Raw genomic sequence first — 18,618 nt, forward strand, 5'->3', positions numbered from 1 at the left:
TGGTCTGATGTGGCAAATCAGAGAATTCTGTTTGGGATTAAGTGGGTGCGGGCAAGATTTTCGAAATAGCCTTGGTCTTTCTTCCAATGCTTTATGCAGAATACAGAGAATTGTAAATTTAGTTCTAGATTCCAGTGCCTCTGCTTGCAGCCCCTCCCCAGCATGATCACGGTTTCACAGGACAAATTTGCAGCTAAATTGTGTACTTTGGGATTACTAGGTCTGGAAACACTGGGCCACATCTATTTGCCCAGAGTACTATCCCAAACAAGAATGCCCCTCTGTGCAACAAGTAATAAGGCCCTGAATGTCTGTACAAACGGGCCTCAACCTAACCAAACCACTAGTTTGCTTCACATCTTGGGGAACTTTCATAACGAGCCTGGTTGTCACAATTACTCTGTTGCACCGGCTCCATCAGCACATCTCCTGTGATGTCATACCTCAGGCTCCGCCAGCTGATGACATTGCCGTTTAAGTGTTTGTTATTCATAAAGGCCTGGTGTATATCCGCGGGTGACAAAACATAACTCCACACGTGTACATTATCAATTTCACCCACAAAAGACTGGTTTATGTCAAATTTCCCACCAAAAGAGTCCTGCTCTTGGCCAAGAATACATTTTAGAGGACCCTGAATGGAGTAGCCTTTTCTAATGGCTTTCCTCACTAGTGGCTTCCCATTGAGAAATAATTGGACCACCCCTGTGAATGAATCCCAGGTGCCACATATGTGATATCTGTCCAGTGAGTGGCTTGTACCTCTGAAGACCGTTTTCTGGCCACCCACGTAGAGCTCATACGGATTTTCCTTAGAATCCCTGTGAAAAAGTAGAAGATTGTTGTCTTGAGAAGGGCTGTTGCAAGAAAGGTAGCTGAACGCTGTAGTTTGCTCTGTGAATGCGCGTACGCAGACGGTGAAACCCATCAAAGAGGTTACGTCTTGATTCAGTGTCACATAGTTGGCGACAGATCGATTTGCAAAAAGAAATACCTTGCCTTCCATATCTGCAACAAAAGAAAAGAAACATGAAGAATATATGAATCCTTACACTCATACCAGAACTTTGTAACACTTTGGAAAAGAGTTGCACACCCAAATGCAGTTGATTTACCAAACTTTAAGTCAACTGTAGATTAAAAAAAACAGCTGCCTTTGAAAAGCAGAACTCTTTCGAACTTGTTTCACATATCAAGTCTAGAGAGACAATATTAGGGGCAAGACTATAAACATGGATTTTCCTAAAAAGTCACCTTATTTTTTACTTATTCCAGATTAACAGATGAGGGGAAAGAGATTGACAATGAATATCAACCAGTAGAGCAAAGGGCAACAACAGGAGCAACACAGAAATGGACATTTCACAGCAGAGAGGAAGGTTGGGGCAGCATTATCTGTGTTGAACGTATCTCTTATTTTCAAAGTTAACATAATTTCTCATGTATTTCTTCCAACGTTAAGAAACCCAAATGCAAATAGCCCGGAATCCAATCTCTGCCTTGAGCATGTCAGGCTCCATGTTTGGGAGGAAATCAGTAGGTGGAGAAAGAACAAAATGCCCTACTTTGGAAAAAACGTATAGCTAATTATGAGAATATGGTAAAAACAAGTTGAATTAAATCCCTTTTGATAAATCATATTGACAAAAATCAAACCTGAGAAACCGTTTAGAAATCTAATAATTTTGCCAAGGACAGGTTTTTAAACGGAATGCCTGTGTTTAACATTAAAAATGCTTAAAAAATTAAAAATATGTATCAGAAATTGAAGGCAACTAAGAGTAAACATAAAGAACTGGCACAAGCCCAGAGGAAAAATCGATTGCAAAGATTAAGGATATGTCAGGTTGTTTTTTTGTTTTTTGAGGTAGCCCCTCAGCTAGGGTAGTTGGGATTGTGTGTCGGGTGAGATTAAAGCAGAAGGGACAACGGTGCAGGAAAGGAAAGCGGAACCAGGCAAAGATGTGCTTGGATGAGAAGCGGCCCTCAAAATCAAGATTAACTGGTCCCCGCACAGCATTAATATACATACCCGATGGACTGGGGTACAGCTTTTCTCTACAAATTAGGGAAAAAACCTTCCATGTTTAAAGGTAATTCGTTATACGTGTACATTTTTCCTACATAAAAAGTCACTGTTCTCAGAGTTACTTTTACTTTCAAGTAGTGCTTAATTTGTAAATAAAAACGTGCTGGTGCCCTAAGCTCTCCTTTCAAACTTGTGGCTGCTGCTCCTGCTGTCTCGCTCGTTGCTCCTTTTACTGAGGTGTACCAGCATTCACTGGAACACCAGCACAGGCTTCCCAGCAATGCTGGTGCTGCTTTCATGCTAAACCTACCATGAAAGCAGCGTCAGGATTGGTCTGAGCAGCTCAGACCGCTCAGACACAGCCCTGGGGTCTGTGCAGTTTCTCCAGCCCGGCTGTGTTGAAGACGGCCGGCTAAACACACATGTGCACTTAGGTGCACTCGCCCCTTCTCCCCCTTACCACCTCCCGTGGCCCAGCCCACCCCTCCCTGTACTGCTGGATGAGCCAGCAGATGAAAAATGAAAGGATGATGGAACTATCGTTTCATTTTCCATCTCCTGGCTCTTGGCCAGGGTGATGACGTTCCTCCGCCATTGCGGAGGAGCCTCCCCTGGCGAGCATGGAATACTGAGGCAGAGTAATTCTAAAGCCATCTTTTGCCTCTTAATTTCATTTACAGCAACTACCTGCCATCTCCACAAAACTATCTTAAGTAAATGGATTGTTTGTGATGATTGTCCTATATGCACTTGGGCTGACTTTTTCATTTATTCAACTCAAGGAGATGCCACTGAAATAAATAACTCCAAGATCATTCCACAATTAATTCTGGCACCCCGCCTGTATCACCTACCTGCTCTTCAAGGTCCGAAAACTCAGGATATGCACTTTTGTTTAAAGGACAGTGATTTTGTATTGCCCAAGTATAGATGGGTGCTACAATATTTGTGAGATATGGAACTGCAACTCCCTCAAAAAATTCTAACTTGACCCCTGGAAAGGAACATCTAGTAAGTGTGGAGCCAAAAAGATAAAGTTTATTTAAAAAATGGATTATATTAAAGCAATCATGACGAAGACTATTCAGAAATTAAAATTAAGGTGCAGAGGAAGTGTAAGGTAGCATTCCTAGAAGTAATCATTTGGTAATAAGAACCAAGAAGTGGGCAATTCCTCTAAGGGATTATTTATCACCATTAGAGTGTCATCTGTATTGTGGTGTTGGGGGGTGGGGGGGTGGGTTGGAAATCCACCAGCTAAGACGGTTTGCCATACACTGAGTTTTGCATCAACATGGCGAGGATTGGATTGCCAAAAGTACGTCTGGTGCAGCGGGGGCTCTTTTAGCAGAACTGAAGTGCAGGTGGGTCGTTGTGGATAGGCATCTGAGCTGTATTTTTTTTTTTTTTTGTACACACAAAATAAAAGAGCGTGGGTTAATTTATTGGAAAAAAGAATCAATGGCCCAGATGTGCAGAACGTTTTCTCCTTGCACTTGGGAGCCAATGTAATCCTTTCCTGTGTGCAAAATGCTGTGCTTTGGAATGATGCCCCACACTGCCAAGAACTAGATGTTTGGGACAGTCTATTAGGTCCCCCTTCTGGACTGTTCAAAGAAAGTGCGACTCCCGCCACCAACAACAGTGGACAGAATAGTATAACCGAAAGGTGTCAACTCAAGATGGTTCCAAAAGGAGGTAAAGCCCACAAAGGGGAAAAACCTCCTTTGCAATCTTCGGAATCTTGATTGAAGAACTGAAGAGAACAGCAAAGCATCAAACTCCTCCCGATGAACAGGAAGAAGACAAAAGCGAGGCTAATTTCCAGAAGTAGAATCCAGTAGAAAGTTCCAATGGCAAGGTTATAAAAATCAGGGATAAAAATGGAAGCAAGAAAATGAAGAGCCAGCAAAAAATAAGGGAGCAAATGTACTGAAATGTGCCTTTCACTTCAAATGACTTTATACATGATTGTAACAGGACCACACGACACATGAAAATGACATTATTTAGGGCCTGATTTAGAGGTTAGCAGAGGGGCTAAGCTGTCACAAACATGACGGATATCCTGCCTTGCGTATCACGATTCCCATAGGCTACAATGGGATCATAATAAGGCGGAGGGGATTTCCCAGTTTGTGACGGAGTAACCCCTCTACCAAACTCTAAATCAGTCCCTTAATCTTGGACCACAGTATTGGTAGGAGAATTTGATAATTCTTCCCTGTACCCTGATTCGGGCAATTCATGTTAATCACTTAGTAAACAAGAAGAAGCTCAAGTTTAACATCCTCTTTGAGTACTGCATTTAGCAAGTGTGATGCCACCATTCTTGCCCTGTAGTCTAGACAGCTCGTGGAGCATCTTTTTGATGGCTGGGAGCACAGGAACACCAGGGAAGTCTGGGAAAGTGAAGGCATTCAGCCACACGTTAAGCGTTACATCTCAAAACGCACTGCCTCATAATGCCACAACACCCCTTCATCTTCTGTCTCCACTGGTCCTCGGGTAAACTCTCAGTACTATTCTCAACATCGATGTAATACAGGCAGGAAAAAAAGAATGATAAGGCACACCCTAAAGAGGGTTGTATGACACAACCACACATACCTTAACCACGCATGCCTAAACAACGTGGTCGGAACCACCACCACGTATTTACTACACACGCCTTTACCATACATGCCTTTACAACAGATTTTGTTGTGAAAGCATGATTGGTAAAGGAATATGCATGGTAAACTGCACCCTGCGGCCCCTGATCCTGATCCTGACCCTAATTCCTGATACCCCAGCCCTGCAATCCACCCCCAGCCTTAAAACTACCCCTCCCCCCACACTCTGAGCCCTAAAACTGAGCCTGCTGCATCCCTTAAAACTGCCCCTTCCTTCCACCTGGAGCCTTAAAACTGACCTCACCCTTCCCTTAAAACTACCCCACCCCCTGCCCTGAGCTCTAAAACTGACCCTGCCCTTAAAACTACCCTGACCCCCCGCCCTGAGCCCTAAAACTCACCTGCTGTGCCCTTAAAACTACCCTGCTCTCCACCGTGAGCCCTACAACTGATCTGCCCTGCCCTTAAAACTACCACTTCCCCTCCCCCCACCCTGTGGCCTAAAACCCTGGCCCCTCTCAAAAAAACTGCCCGACCCCACCACCCTCTCTCGGCCCTAAAACCCTGCCCCTGTCAAAAAAACTACCCTGAACCCTCCACCCACCCGGAGCCCTGAAATCACCTCCTCCCCTAAAACATTACACCTCCCAACCTGGCCTCGACCCCACTCACCTTTCCGGCTCCTTCCTGTTAATCTCTCCCCTCTCTGACACCTTGCTAAAAACTACCCTGGCCCCAGCACCCCCCCCCCCCCGCCCTGAGCCCTAAAACTGCCCCCCAACCCTGAAAACTGCCCTTCCCCCTTAAAATTACCCCGGCCCCCGCCCTTAACCCTAAAACTGTGCCCCCAGTCAAAATATATACCCTCCCCTTGAGCATTAAAACCCACCCCAAACCACTAAAAACTACCCCCTTAACCCAGCTCCAGCCCCACTCAACTCTCCCGATCCTTCCTGTTCTGTTCTTCTCTGCCCATCCGCACAGCTAGACCGCCAACTGTTCTTTGCCTTAACCACGCATATGCGTGGTTTAGGCATATACGTGGTTAAGGCAGGAATCCGGAGAGTCGTGGTTCAGGCAAGAGTTGCTACGCTTGTGTTGAACCGGCACGTGTGGCTTAGCCCACATTGTTTAGGCCATTTCCATCAAGGGGGCAGTTCAATGCTGTGAAGGGAGCATACCTGTGAATGGTAGGCTAGCAGCAGAGACCTCATCCACACTACATTGGAAATCATGGTATCCCTCCTTCTCTACATTAGAGAGGAGAATCGGCAATTTATGGTGGTTGTCTCATTCGGCCAAACCCTGAATGACCACTTCATTTAATAGACTTCTATTTTTCATAACATGTGAATGTCTCGGTGTAGTGCTGCCAAACTCTCTAATGATACATTATTGATAACTCATCTACTCAACACTGGCCATGATTTGCATTAGAAAAAAAATGCAAAATAGAGTTAATATTAGGACACAGCCATCTGAGTAGGTGGAAGACATGAGATCTAATTCTGGGAATATCAGAAGGTGAGCAATTATTATAACATGCCTTCACTTCCAGAGACCATTCGCCATACATATTATTTAAGAACTGTTTCAAACTGATGTCTCTTTTCATTTCAGACTTCAAACATGGATCCTTTTGTTCTGTAAATATACTCAAACAAGTCTGGGCCAGGCCATGATCAAAATAGTAATATCGGACAACCTGATCTTAAAAATTCCTAGCCAGTTTCTGACGCACCCTTCCTGCTGAAGGTTAGAAAAAGCAGCCACTATTCAACTGCAACACTATAGGAGACCGACTTTTTAGAAATAGCGTTCAGGATTTCATATTAACAAAGGGGATGTAAACAGCCATAACTGATGTCGGAGCATCTATCCATGAGGATCAATCCTGTCCTTTTGGGTGTTCCTCGACCTCATCTGACACCTTCATCTGACGCCATCTTCTCATACACTCAAGCACACCATCATCAGGAACAGAGTGAGGAATAAATTAAGGGATATTGGAATAGTTAGGAAGATGTTCAGTTCCTTTGTGAATGGCTGAGAAGCAGTGGTGTAAAAGGACATTTTCAGGGTCTTCAGCTATCCAAGCATTATTGAGACTGGTCAAGATCTGTTTATCACTCCCTAATAATGCCGACACTTAACCACCTAATGATTTTTTAAACTCTGTGGGCAAGGCATTTAGCAACTGTGCAATTAATACTCTGGTGATGTTCCTGCTTTCAGGATAACTGGAGATAGACCTGCATCTAGTAGAGAACTCTTCTGAATTATCCACAAATGGGTGTAGGAAATTGACTAGGTTGTGGTGCGGCCAAACCTGTGTTTCCATTACTGGTTTATTGATTTTTATAAAAAAAGGAAAATAAAGGGGGCACATCCAGGATTTAAAGTTAGTTATGTTGAGATAACACCAAAGGGAGATGAAAACATTTGTGTTTGACTTGAATCTGTGATAATAATAGTCAGCCAAAGGAAACCTATGGGTTCGCCTCTATCATCCACCTCACCTTAATGAGAATTCACTTGTTCTAAATAAGCAGAAAAATGCCATGATCACTGGAATAACTATAACAAAACTGAGTATTCTAACAGTCTGATAATAATACCACCAAACCTAAAATTTGAAAACTTCAGGTTCTGTTTTAAAGACTATGCACTAGGAGCAAGCCCTGAAATATATCAAGAGCGGACTCCAAATCCTCTGAATCCAACAGCACTGCAGGTAAGATCTCCCTCACAACACCTTTGAAAAAGAGGGTTGGGGCAGATGGTTGAGCTTTTGCATTCACACAAGCCCTTTGTAGAATAAGAAACCATAACTACTCAGACGAAATAATAAATGGTCACTTCTTGGAAAATGATAAAACTCTTGTTTTGTACATAAAGCAGTACACAGTGCTATTTTCTGCAGGACAGAAGCTTGTTTGCTATTAACTTTTGTATCACTACGGAATTAAGATAATAGAAATATTGTTCACAGATTGTTCTTGCTGTTGTAGGTAATGCTTTCCAACTCAAAAGGAGAATTTCCCAGAGATGCTAAATAACACACTGTGCTCAGACCAGCACCTGATGTTTTATTGAATGTTATTTCATAGGAACTTTTATAAAGTACAGGCCAGGCGGCATTTGTGCAATTACTCAACAAAAATGTATCACAAAGAAAGTTGAAAGAAGGACAATTTGATCATACAAGTAGTAAGTAGGGGAAAATTAGAACAATAAGCTATTCAGTTTGTAGAATTTGCAATCAGCTTTTTCCACCAAAGCTAAACAATAAGCTCTGTGTAGCATTTGTTGACTAATACACACTATATTACTGTGTATGAGATGTATAGGCCAAGGTGTGTCTTAAAGGACAGGTAAGACATGTTTGTGTTTCTAGTTGCCACTGACCACCTATTTATCTCCAGTGGCATCCACCCTTATGCCTTTTCCTGTGACCTGTACCTTCAACAACTCCTTCTGTGACCTGCACTGTCTCTCTCTGTCACTTGATGGACAGTAGCATCTTCTATCTACTGACATTGACCTTCTCCCTCCACTGACCTACCCCTTCCCTCCACTGACCTTCAGCATACCCTTTCACAGACCAGCATCCTCACCCATTCATTGACCTATACTCCCTCCTCCACTGACCACTGACCTACCTCCTCAACAACTCCTTCTAGGATCTGACCTCTTCCCAGCTTTGGTGACCCCTACCCTCTCTTATCTACTGACAAGCATCTTCTCTCCTCCACTCCACCTCACTCACCTGCCCCCTCTCCTCACCAAAGACCAGGCTACATCATCCCCACCACTGATCGCATCCTCTCCTCTCCTGTCCTCTCCAATCTACTGACCATCTTCGACAACACCTCCTGTGCCCTCTACCCTCCTTCTGTAACACATACTCTCTGCTGCTACTGACAAGCATCTTCTCTCCTCCAGTCCAGTCACCTGCCCCTTCTCCTCTCCAAAGACCTACACCATCCCCATCACTAATCTACATCATCTCCTCTCCTGTCAACTGACGTGCGCCTTCTCCTCTCTTCTCCACTGACCTGCCCCTTCAATTCTAAATTGACCTACATATCCCCCTTCACTGACCCGCATCCTCCCCTCTCTGTAGACCACAGATCTGCATCATCATCAACTCCTGTACCCTGCACCCTCTCTCCTCCATCATCTACTCATACCCTCTGCTATGTACTGACAGGCACTTTCTCACTCCGCTCTACGCCATCAGCATCCTGCACCATCCCCATCTGCTGAACTGCATCCTATCAATTCCACTGCACTCTCTCTACAGTCCACTGATTATAACCCCCAGGCCCGGTGCTCTTTCCTTCTCAAGTAACCTTCACTGCCTTTCCTCTGCTGACCTGCACACTCCCACAGCATCTCCCAACACTGATGTGCACCATACAGTAACACCCCACAGACCTCCATGGCTGAACCTTCATTGCTTTGACAACACTTACTTATGCCTTGGGCAACAGCTCCCAGGATGCTGGCAAGGAGCAGAAAGTACACCTTCATTTTTCCTCACGTTTCTGAAAAGTAAAGCATTTGTCAAATTAGAACTTGGCTTTCTGTAGGTCATTAATTTGGAGCCTAGATGGATGAGGGTGCTAGCCATGCAAAATTTACAGGATTTCCACTTAAAATACGTTGGCATAGAGTGAATCTAAAGTAAAGTTCTGAACATAATTAGAGGTTATTGTGAAAATATGTGGTAGCTCTGGCCCTTATGCAACAATGTTGAAAAAACCTCTGTGCCCCTGTGAGAGCTATGCTACTATACGCTTTCAGACCAATTTGTTCATATATGTTGAAGATTCTCATCCTGTCCCAGGAGAAGGACAGCTGTATTACCACATGCTTCCACACTTGTGTTTATTTGCAGTGCAGATTCTCAAAATTATTCAAGTGAATGATAGCTGTATTACCACATGCTCCCACACTTATGTTTATTTACGTTGCAGATTCCCAGTATGATGCAAGTGAATGGGAGCTGTATTACCACATGCTCCCACACTTATGTTTATTTACTTTGGAGATCCTCAGTACGATGAAAGTGGATGATTGCTGTGTTACCACATGCTCCCACACTTGTGTTTAGTTATGTTGGAGATTCTCAGTATGATACAACTGAATGAGAGCGGTATTATCACATGCTCCTACGCTTATGTTTATTTACGTTGTAGAATCCCAGTATGATGCAGGTGAATGACAGCTGTATTACCACATGCTCCCACACTTATGTTTATTTCTGTTGGAGATTCTCACTATGATGCAAGAGAATGATAGCTGTATTATCACATGCTCTCACACTTTTGTTTGTTTACGTTGCAGATTCTCAGTATGATAAAAGTGAATGAGAGCTGTATTTCCATATGCTCCCACAATTATGTTTATTTACTTTGCAGATTCTCGAACTGATACAAGTGAATAATAGCTGCATTACCAAATGCTCCCCCACTTATAATAATGTTGCAGGTTTTCAAATTGATGCAAGTGAATGAAAGCTGTATTACCACATGCTCCCACAATTATGTTTATTTATGTAGGAGGTCCTCAGAATGATGCACGGGAATGATTGCTGTATTACCACATGCTCCCACACTTATGTGTGTTTACGTTGCAGATTCTCAGTATGATAAAAATGAATGAGAGCTGTATTTCCATATGCTCCCACAATTATGTTTATTTACTTTGCAGATTCTCGAACCGATGCAAGTGAATAATAGCTTGTAAAGAAATGGCTCCCTGTTGCAGTTACCCCCCACTTTTTGCCTGATACTGATGCTGACTTGACTGAGAAGTGTGCTGGGACCCTGCTAACCAGGCCCCAGCACCAGTGTTCTTTCACCTAAAATGTACCATTGTCTCCACAATTGGCACAACCCTGGCACCCAGGTAAGTCCCTTGTAACTGGTACCCCTAGTACCAAGGGCCCTGATGCCAGGGAAGGTCTCTAAGGGCTGCAGCATGACTTATGCCACCCTAGGGACCCCTCACCCAGCACAGACACACTGCTTGCCAGCTTGTGTGTGCTGGTGGGGAGAAAATGACTAAGTCGACATGGCACTCCCCTCAGGGTGCCATGCCAACCTCACACTGCCTGTGGCATAGGTCAGTCACCCCTCTAGCAGGCCTTACAGCCCTAAGGCAGGGTGCACTATACCACAGGTGAGGGCATATGTGCATGAGCAGTATGCCCCTACAGTGTCTAAGCAAAACCTTAGACATTGTAAGTGCAGGGTAGCCATAAGAATATATGGTCTGGGAGTCTGTCAAAAACTAACTCCACAGCTCCATAATGGCTACACTGAATACTGGGAAGTTTAGTATCAAGCTTCTCAGAATAATAAACCCACACTGATGCCAGTGTTGGATTTATTAAAAACTGCACACAGAGAGCATCTTAGTGATGCCCCCTGTAATTTACCCAATTGTTCAGTGCAGGACTGACTGGTCTCTGCCAGCCTGCTGCTGAGAGACGAGTTTCTGACCCCATGCGGTGAGAGCCTTTGTGCTCTCTGAGGACAGAAACCAAGCCTGCTCTGGGTGGAGGTGCTTCACACCTCCCCCTGCAGGAACGGTAACACCTAGCAGTGAGCTTCAAAGGCACAAGCTTCGTGTTACAATGCCCCAGGGCACTCCAGCTAGTGGAGATGCCCGCCCCCTGGACCCAGCCCCCACTTTTGGCGGCAAGTCCAGGAGAGATAATGAGAAAAACAAGGAGGAGTCACTGGCCAGTCAGGACAGCCCCTAAGGTGTCCTGAGCTGAGGTGACTCTGACTTTTAGAAATCCTCCATCTTGTAGAAGGAGGATTTCCCCAATAGGATTAGGGATGTGCCCCCCTCCCCTCAGGGAGGAGGCACAAGGAGGGTGTACCCACCCTCAGGGCTAGTAGCCATTGGCTACTAACCCCCAGACCTAAGCACGCCCTTAAATTTAGTATTTAAGGGCTCCCCTGAACCTAAGAATTTAGATTCCTGCAACTTACCGAAGAAGAAGACTGCTGAGCTGAAAACCCCTGCCGAAGAAGAAAGAAGACACCAACTGCTTTGGCCCCAGTCCTACCGGCCTGTCTCCTGCCTTCTAAAGAAACCTGCTCCAGCGACGCTTTCTCAAGGACCAGCGACCTCTGAATCCTCAGAGGACTGCCCTGCTTCAAGAGGAACAAGAAACTCCCGAGGACAGCGGACCTGCTCCAAAAAGACTGCAACTTTGTTTCAGAGGAGCAGATTTAAAGACCCCTGCAATCCCCGCAAGAAGCGTGAGACTTGCAACACTGCACCCGGCGACCCCGACTCGACTGGTGGAGAACCAACACCTCAGGGAGGACCCTCCGGCGACTCCGAGACTGTGAGTAACCAAAGTTGTTCCCCCTGAGCCCCCACAGCGACGCCTGCAGAGGGAATCCCCAGGCTCCCCCTGACCGCGACTGCCTGACCCTAAAATCCCGCCGGCTGGAAAAGACCCTGCACCCGCAGCCCCCAGCTCCTGAAGGATCGGAACTTCAGTGCAGGAGTGACCCCCAGGAGGCCCTCTCCCTTGCCCAGGTGGTGGCTACCCCGAGGAGCCCCCCCTTGCCTGCCTGCATCGCTGAAGAGACCCCTTGGTCTCCCATTGATTTACATTGGAAACCCGATGCTTGTTTCTACACTGCACCCGGCCGCCCCAGTGCCGCTGAGGGTGTACTTTTTGGGTGAACTTGTGTCCCCCCCGGTGCCCTACAAAACCCCCCTGGTCTGCCCTCCGAAGACGCGGGTACTTACCTGCTGGCAGACTGGAACCGGGCACCCCCTTCTCTCCATTGAAGCCTATGCGTTTTGGGCACCGCTTTGAACTCTGCACCTGACCGGCCCTGAGCTGCTGGTGTGGTAACTTTGGGGTTGCTCTGAACCCCCAACGGTGGGCTACCTTGGACCCCAATCTTAACCCCGTAGGTGGTTTACTTACCTGCAAAACCTAACAATACTTTACCTCCCCCAGGAACTGTGAAAATTGCACTGTGTCCACTTTTAAAACAGCTAATTGTGTTTTATGTGGAAAGTATATATGCTACTGTAATTATTCAAAGTTCCTAAAGTACTTACCTGCAATACCTTTCAAATGAGATATTACATGTAGAATTTGAACCTGTGGTTCTTAAAATAAACTAAGAAAAGATATTTTTCTATAACAAAACCTATTGGCCTGGATTTGTCTCTGAGTGTGTGTTCCTCATTTATTGCCTGTGTGTATGTACAACAAATGCTTAACACTACTCCTTTGATAAGCCTACTGCTCGACCACACTACCACAAAATAGATTAGTATTATCTCTTTTTGCCACTATCTTACCTCTAAGGGGAACCCTTGGACTCTGTGCATGTTTTTCCTTACTTTGAAATAGCACATACAGAGCCAACTTCCTACATAGCTGCATTACCAAATTCTCCCCCACTTATAATAATGTTGCAGATTTTCAAATTGATGCAAGTGAATGACAGCTGTAATACCACATGCTCCCACACTTATGTTTATTTACATTGGAGATTGTTAGTATGATGCAAGTGAATTGGAGCTGTATTACCACATGCTCCCACACTTATGTTTATTTACGCTGTAGATTCTCAGTATGATACAAGTGAATGATAGCTGTATTGCCACATGCTCCCACACTTCCGTTTGTTTATGTTGGAGATCCTCAGTATGATGCAAGTTAATGATAGCTGTATTACCACATGCTCCCACACGTATGTTTGTTTACGTTGCAGTTTCTCAATATGATGCAAGTGAATAATAGCTGTATTCTCATATGCTCCCACAATTATGTTAATTTACTTTGCAGATTCTCAAACTGATGCAAGTGAATAACAGCTGCATTACCACCTGCTCCCATACTTATAATAATGTTGCAGATTTTTAAATTGATGCAAGTAAACGATAGCTGTATTACCACATGCTCCCACACTTATGTTTATTTATATTGGAGATTGTCAGTATGATGCAAGTGAATGGGAGCTGTATTACCACATGCTCCCACACTTATGTTTGTTTACGTTGCAGATTCTCAATATGATGCAAGTGAATAATAGCTGTATTCTCATATGCTTCCACAATTATGTTAATTTACTTTGCAGATTCCCAAACTGATGCAAGTGAATAATAGCTGCATTACCACCTACTCCCACACTTATAATAATGTTGCAGATTTTCAAATTGATGCACTTGAGTGATAGATGTATTCCAATATTTTCTCCAGTGCTACTTGAATTAGGCGATTCTGAGGCCGTGGCGTAATCCTCAAAATTATGGTTTAGCTAAAATTGCCACATAATCCTTTATGTGCTGCATAACCTGCAGATTTTACCCCCAAAAAATGGTTTCTAGCTTGAACGAATCGAAAATCACTGTAAACGCAGAAACGCTAGTTGCTGCGCAGTGGAAGGCCTTTCTTAAAGGTTGACTCACCCCCTTTTCTGTTGCTTAGTGATGTATTTGGGTGTCAGACCAGTACCAATGAGGTGAACCTTCGCCTAGATAATGTAAATGTGTAAAAAATACAAAATAATAAAGTAATACTATCATAAAATGTGGCGCATTAAGCTGCATAATTTTCCTTTCCTTTCCTTTCCTTTCCTTTCCTTTCCTTTCCTTTCCTTTTTTAAACCCTCCCACATAATTTGGTCCTTCCCTGAAACTTATTTCAAGCGGCCCTGTCGCACATCATAACGTATATGCTCAGTCTGGTCTATCTCTTCTGACAGGCATATGTCTTTATTTATAGGTAGATAAAATAGGGCAATCAAAATCAAAATATACAGAAAAGAAAAAATGCAAGCACCTTATGACGTCGAGCATGGACACAAATTCTAGTTATCTTCAAAATGAGGGTCTGCGACCACTGTTGTCATATGGGAAAGAGTCGGGATGTTGCTGGAAGTGTTTGTGAGGGATTACATTAATGCATGATTTGTTTCCCTTTGCCATTCAGAGGTGCATATGTTCCATATAAAGAGATGCAGCGTATCCAGGTGTCGGTGATGTCTGCCCATTGTCTGAGTACTCCAGGATGCACAGTGGGGTAACTTACTGGTCACAGCCAAAATGGCTAAATATTTTGCAAAAATAGTTACATAACAGAAAAGCTCAAACAGCCTGGCCATCCAGAGTGGAGGCTAGTCACCACCAAAGTTTTTCTGATAACAGATAATTAGTTATCTAATGGAAATTCATCGCAGAAGTCTTGGTGTGCAGTTAACTGAGCCTGTAGTCTGTAACTGGTGGGACCTAGAAAGAGATTTAAATGGCCAGGTAAGCTGAAACCCCATTGCAGACAACAGATTTTACAGTGGGGCTACGTTTGCTGAAGTTTAGCTTGCACCAGTATTACCCCGGTAAGTTGCCTAGGAAGGACTGTGTCTCAGTAAAGCCTGATTGTAGGCATGAAGCTGTAGTGAGGGCAAACCTGGGCCCACTATTTGGAAATGGAAAATGTGCTTTAGTGCCCCACATGGCATTAAGCCATGACATCTCTTCAACCATAAGAACTTCCCATATGTGGCCAATGGGACTGCATTCAGGGCAATCTGCACAATCCACAAAACCATGTGTAGGCACAAACTGCACACATTGGCCGATATGACCCTTATGACTTCTCCATATGAGTGTAGTGTACACAGATATTGTCCGATCGGCTATGAAAAGGTGAACATATCAAAGGGAGTACAACAGGCAATGGCTAACCAAATTGTCATTTGCAGAAAGAAATGTTTCAAAGTAACAAAAGTGGATCTGGGTGCCACAGAGGAGCCCTGGCTTTATTTGATCGCAGATCCAATCCCCAGGAATCTAGAACATGTTCTTTAATATACAGGCTAAGTATAAACCTACAAGAGCAATGAAGCCACTAGAACGGTGATCCTAATTCTCATCACGGGCTCTAGAGATATGTGCAGCATTGGTATGATGGTGGACAATCTCATCATATAGTGAAAGTGTGTTGGCTGCAGGTGATCCATGCAACACAACAGAAGTCCAATGACCTTCAAAACTGCTTTTGTAGATACAAGAATTTGCAGTTTGGCCACAGGCTGGATCAGCTTGTCGCACAGAAGTGAGTATTGCAACTTTGGTTGCACGAGCTACTGAGCACTGCTGTGTACTGAGAGTATCAGTCCTAAAGAAGTAACGACAGAGGGTCATTAGTTACACTATGTTTTCCCAAGACAAAAGACAACCCTTTGCCACCATTAGTGACAATGAAAGTAGACCAACTGAGAAATGTCCTTCAGAGCAACCAGTCTGATTCTGTGGGTAAAGTGGATCTTTCTTCCAGAGAGGCTGAAAGTAGTGACCAGTCAAAGGCCTGGTAGCAGATAATGCTGCTCTATATGGGAAGACATAAGCAAGCTTCTTCTTTATTCCAGGTGTAGGAAGTTGGCTCTGTATGCACTATTTCAAAGTAAGGAATAGTATGCACAGAGTCCAAGGGTTCCCCTTAGAGGTAAGATAGTGGCAAAAAGAGATAATACTAATGCTCTATTTTGTGGTAGTGTGGTCGAGCAGTAGGCTTATCAAAGGAGTAGTGTTAAGCATTTGTTGTACATACGCACAGGCAATAAATGAGGAACACACACTCAGAGACAATTCCAGGCCAATAGGTTTTTGTATAGAAAATATATTTTCTTAGTTTATTTTAAGAACCACAGGTTCAAATTCTACATGTAATACTTTGCTTGAAAGGTATTGCAGGTAAGTACTTTAGGAACTTTGAATAATCACAATAGCATATATACTTTTCAAATAAAACATATATAGCTATTTTAAAACTAGACAGTGCAATTTTCACAGTTCCTAGGGGAGGTAAGTAATTGTTAGTTCTTGCGGGTAAGTAAACCACCTACGGGGTTCAAATTGGGGTCCAAGGTAGCCCACCGTTGGGGGTTCAGGGCAACCCCAAAGTCACCACACCAGCAGCTCAGGGCCGGTCAGGTGCAGAGTTCAAAGTGGTGCCCAAAACACATAGGCTTCAAAGGAGAAGGGGGTGCCCCGGTTCCGGTCTGCCAGCAGGTAAGTACCCGTGTCTTCGGAGGGCAGACCAGGGGGGTTTTGTAGGGCACCGGGGGGGGACACAAGTCAGCACAAAAAGTACACCCTTAGCGGCACTGGGGCGGCCGGGTGCAGTGTGCAAACACGCGTCGGGTTTTCAATAGATTTCAATGAGAGACCAAGGGGTCTCTTCAGCGGTGCAGGCAGGCAAGGGGGGGGCTCCTCGGGGTAACCACCACCTGGGCAAGGGAGAGGGCCTCCTAGGGGTCACTCCTGCACTGGAGTTCCGATCCTTCAGGTCCTGGGGGCTGCGGGTGCAGGGTCTTTTCCAGGCGTCGGAATTTCAGAGTCAGGCAGTCGCGGTCAGGGGGAGCCTCAGGATTCCCTCTGCAGGCGTCGCTGTGGGGTTCTCAGGGGGGGCAACTTTGGTTACTCACAGTCTCGGAGTCACCGGAGGGTCCTCTCTGAGGTGTTGTTTCTTCACCAGTCGAGTCGGGGTCGCTGGGTGCAGTGTTGCAAGTCTCACGCTTCTTGCGGGGATTGCAGGGGTCTTTAAATTTGCTCCTCTGGATACAAAGTTGCAGTCTTTGTTGAACAGGGCCGCTGTTCTCGGGAGTTTCTTGGTCTTTTGGAAGCAGGGCAGTCCTCTGAGGATTCAGAGGTCGCTGGTCCTGGGGAAAGCGTCGCTGGAGCAGTTTTCTTCTGAAGGAGGGAGACAGGCCGGTAGGACTGGGGCCAAAGCAGTTGGTGTCTCCTTCTTCTCTGCAGGGGTTTTTCAGCTCAGCAGTCCTCTTCTTCGTAAGTTGCAGGAATCTAGTTTCCTAGGTTCTGGGGAGCCCCTAAATACTGAATTTAGGGGTGTGTTTATGTCTGGGAGGGCAGTAGCCAATGGCTACTAGCCCTGAGGGTGGCTACACCCTCTTTGTGCCTCCTCCCAAGGGGAGGGGGTCACATTCCTATCCCTATTGGGGGAATCCTCTTTCTACAAGATGGAGGATATCTAAAAGTCAGTCACATCAGCTCAGGACACCTTAGGGGCTGTCCTGACTGGCCAGTGACTCCTCCTTGTTTTTCTCATTATCTCTCCTGGACTTGCCGCCAAAAGTGGGGGCTGTGTCCAGGGGGCGGGCATCTCCACTAGCTGGAGTGCCCTGGGGCATTGTAACATGAAGCTTGAGCCTTTGAAGCTCACTGCTAGGTGTTAAAGTTCCTGCAGGGGGAGGTGTGAAGCACCTCCACCCAGAGCAGGCTTTGTTTCCATCCTCAGAGAGCACAAAGGCTCTCACCGCATGGGGTCAGAAACTCGTCTCTCAGCAGCAGGCTGGCACAGACCAGTCAGTCCTGCACTGAACAATTGGGTAAAATACAGGGGGTATCTCTAAGATGCCCTCTGTGTGCATTTTTTAATAAATCCAACACTGGCATCAGTGTGGGTTTATTATTCTGAGAAGTTTGGTGCCAAACTTCCCAGTATTCAGTGTAGCCATTATGGAGCTGTGGAGTTCGTTTTTGACAGACTCCCAGACCATATACTCTTATGGCTACCCTGCACTTACAATGTCTAAGGTTTTGCTTAGACACTGTAGGGGCATAGTGCTCATGCACCTATGCCCTCACCTGTGGTATAGTGCACCCTGCCTTAGGGCTGTAAGGCCTGCAAGAGGGGTGACTTACCTATGCCACAGGCAGTGTGAGGCTGGCATGGCACCCTGAGGGGAGTGCCATGTCGACTTAGTCATTTTCTCCCCACCAGCACACACAAGCTGGCAAGCAGTGTGTCTGTGCTGAGTGAGGGGTCCCCAGGGTGACATAAGACATGCTGCAGCCCTTAGAGACCTTCCTTGGCATCAGGGCCCTTGGTACCAGGGGTACCAGTTACAAGGTAACCCAGGACTTACCTGGGTGCCAAGGTTGTGCCAATTGTGGAGA

The 18,618-nt window shown here is 45.3% G+C and overlaps 1 protein-coding gene across 1 annotated transcript; it reads right to left on the reverse strand.

Moving 5' to 3' along the window:
- Positions 1 to 343: 343 nt before the first annotated feature.
- Positions 344 to 9,180, reverse strand: LOC138267058 (mucosal pentraxin-like). Its single transcript, XM_069215906.1, has 2 exons — positions 9,123 to 9,180; positions 344 to 1,008 (listed from the first exon to the last, which is right to left on the reverse strand). The coding sequence occupies exons 1-2, from the start codon at positions 9,178 to 9,180 to the stop codon at positions 344 to 346; spliced, it is 723 nt and encodes a 240-aa protein (XP_069072007.1).
- Positions 9,181 to 18,618: the final 9,438 nt, after the last annotated feature.

Source organism: Pleurodeles waltl, chromosome 12 (assembly GCF_031143425.1).
Source record: "Pleurodeles waltl isolate 20211129_DDA chromosome 12, aPleWal1.hap1.20221129, whole genome shotgun sequence".
Taxonomy (NCBI): domain Eukaryota; kingdom Metazoa; phylum Chordata; class Amphibia; order Caudata; family Salamandridae; genus Pleurodeles; species Pleurodeles waltl.

What these genes read in the sequence shown, in the direction of transcription:
- LOC138267058 (XM_069215906.1), bottom strand. Translation starts at nt 9,180, where the DNA reads ATGAAGGTGTACTTTCTGCTCCTTGCCAGCATCCTGGGAGCTGTTGCC. An exon ending in AGCTGTTGCCCAAGGCATAA is followed by an intron (nt 1,009 to 9,122) that starts GTAAGTGTTGTC and finishes CTTTTGTTGCAG; the next exon opens with ATATGGAAGGCAAGGTATTT.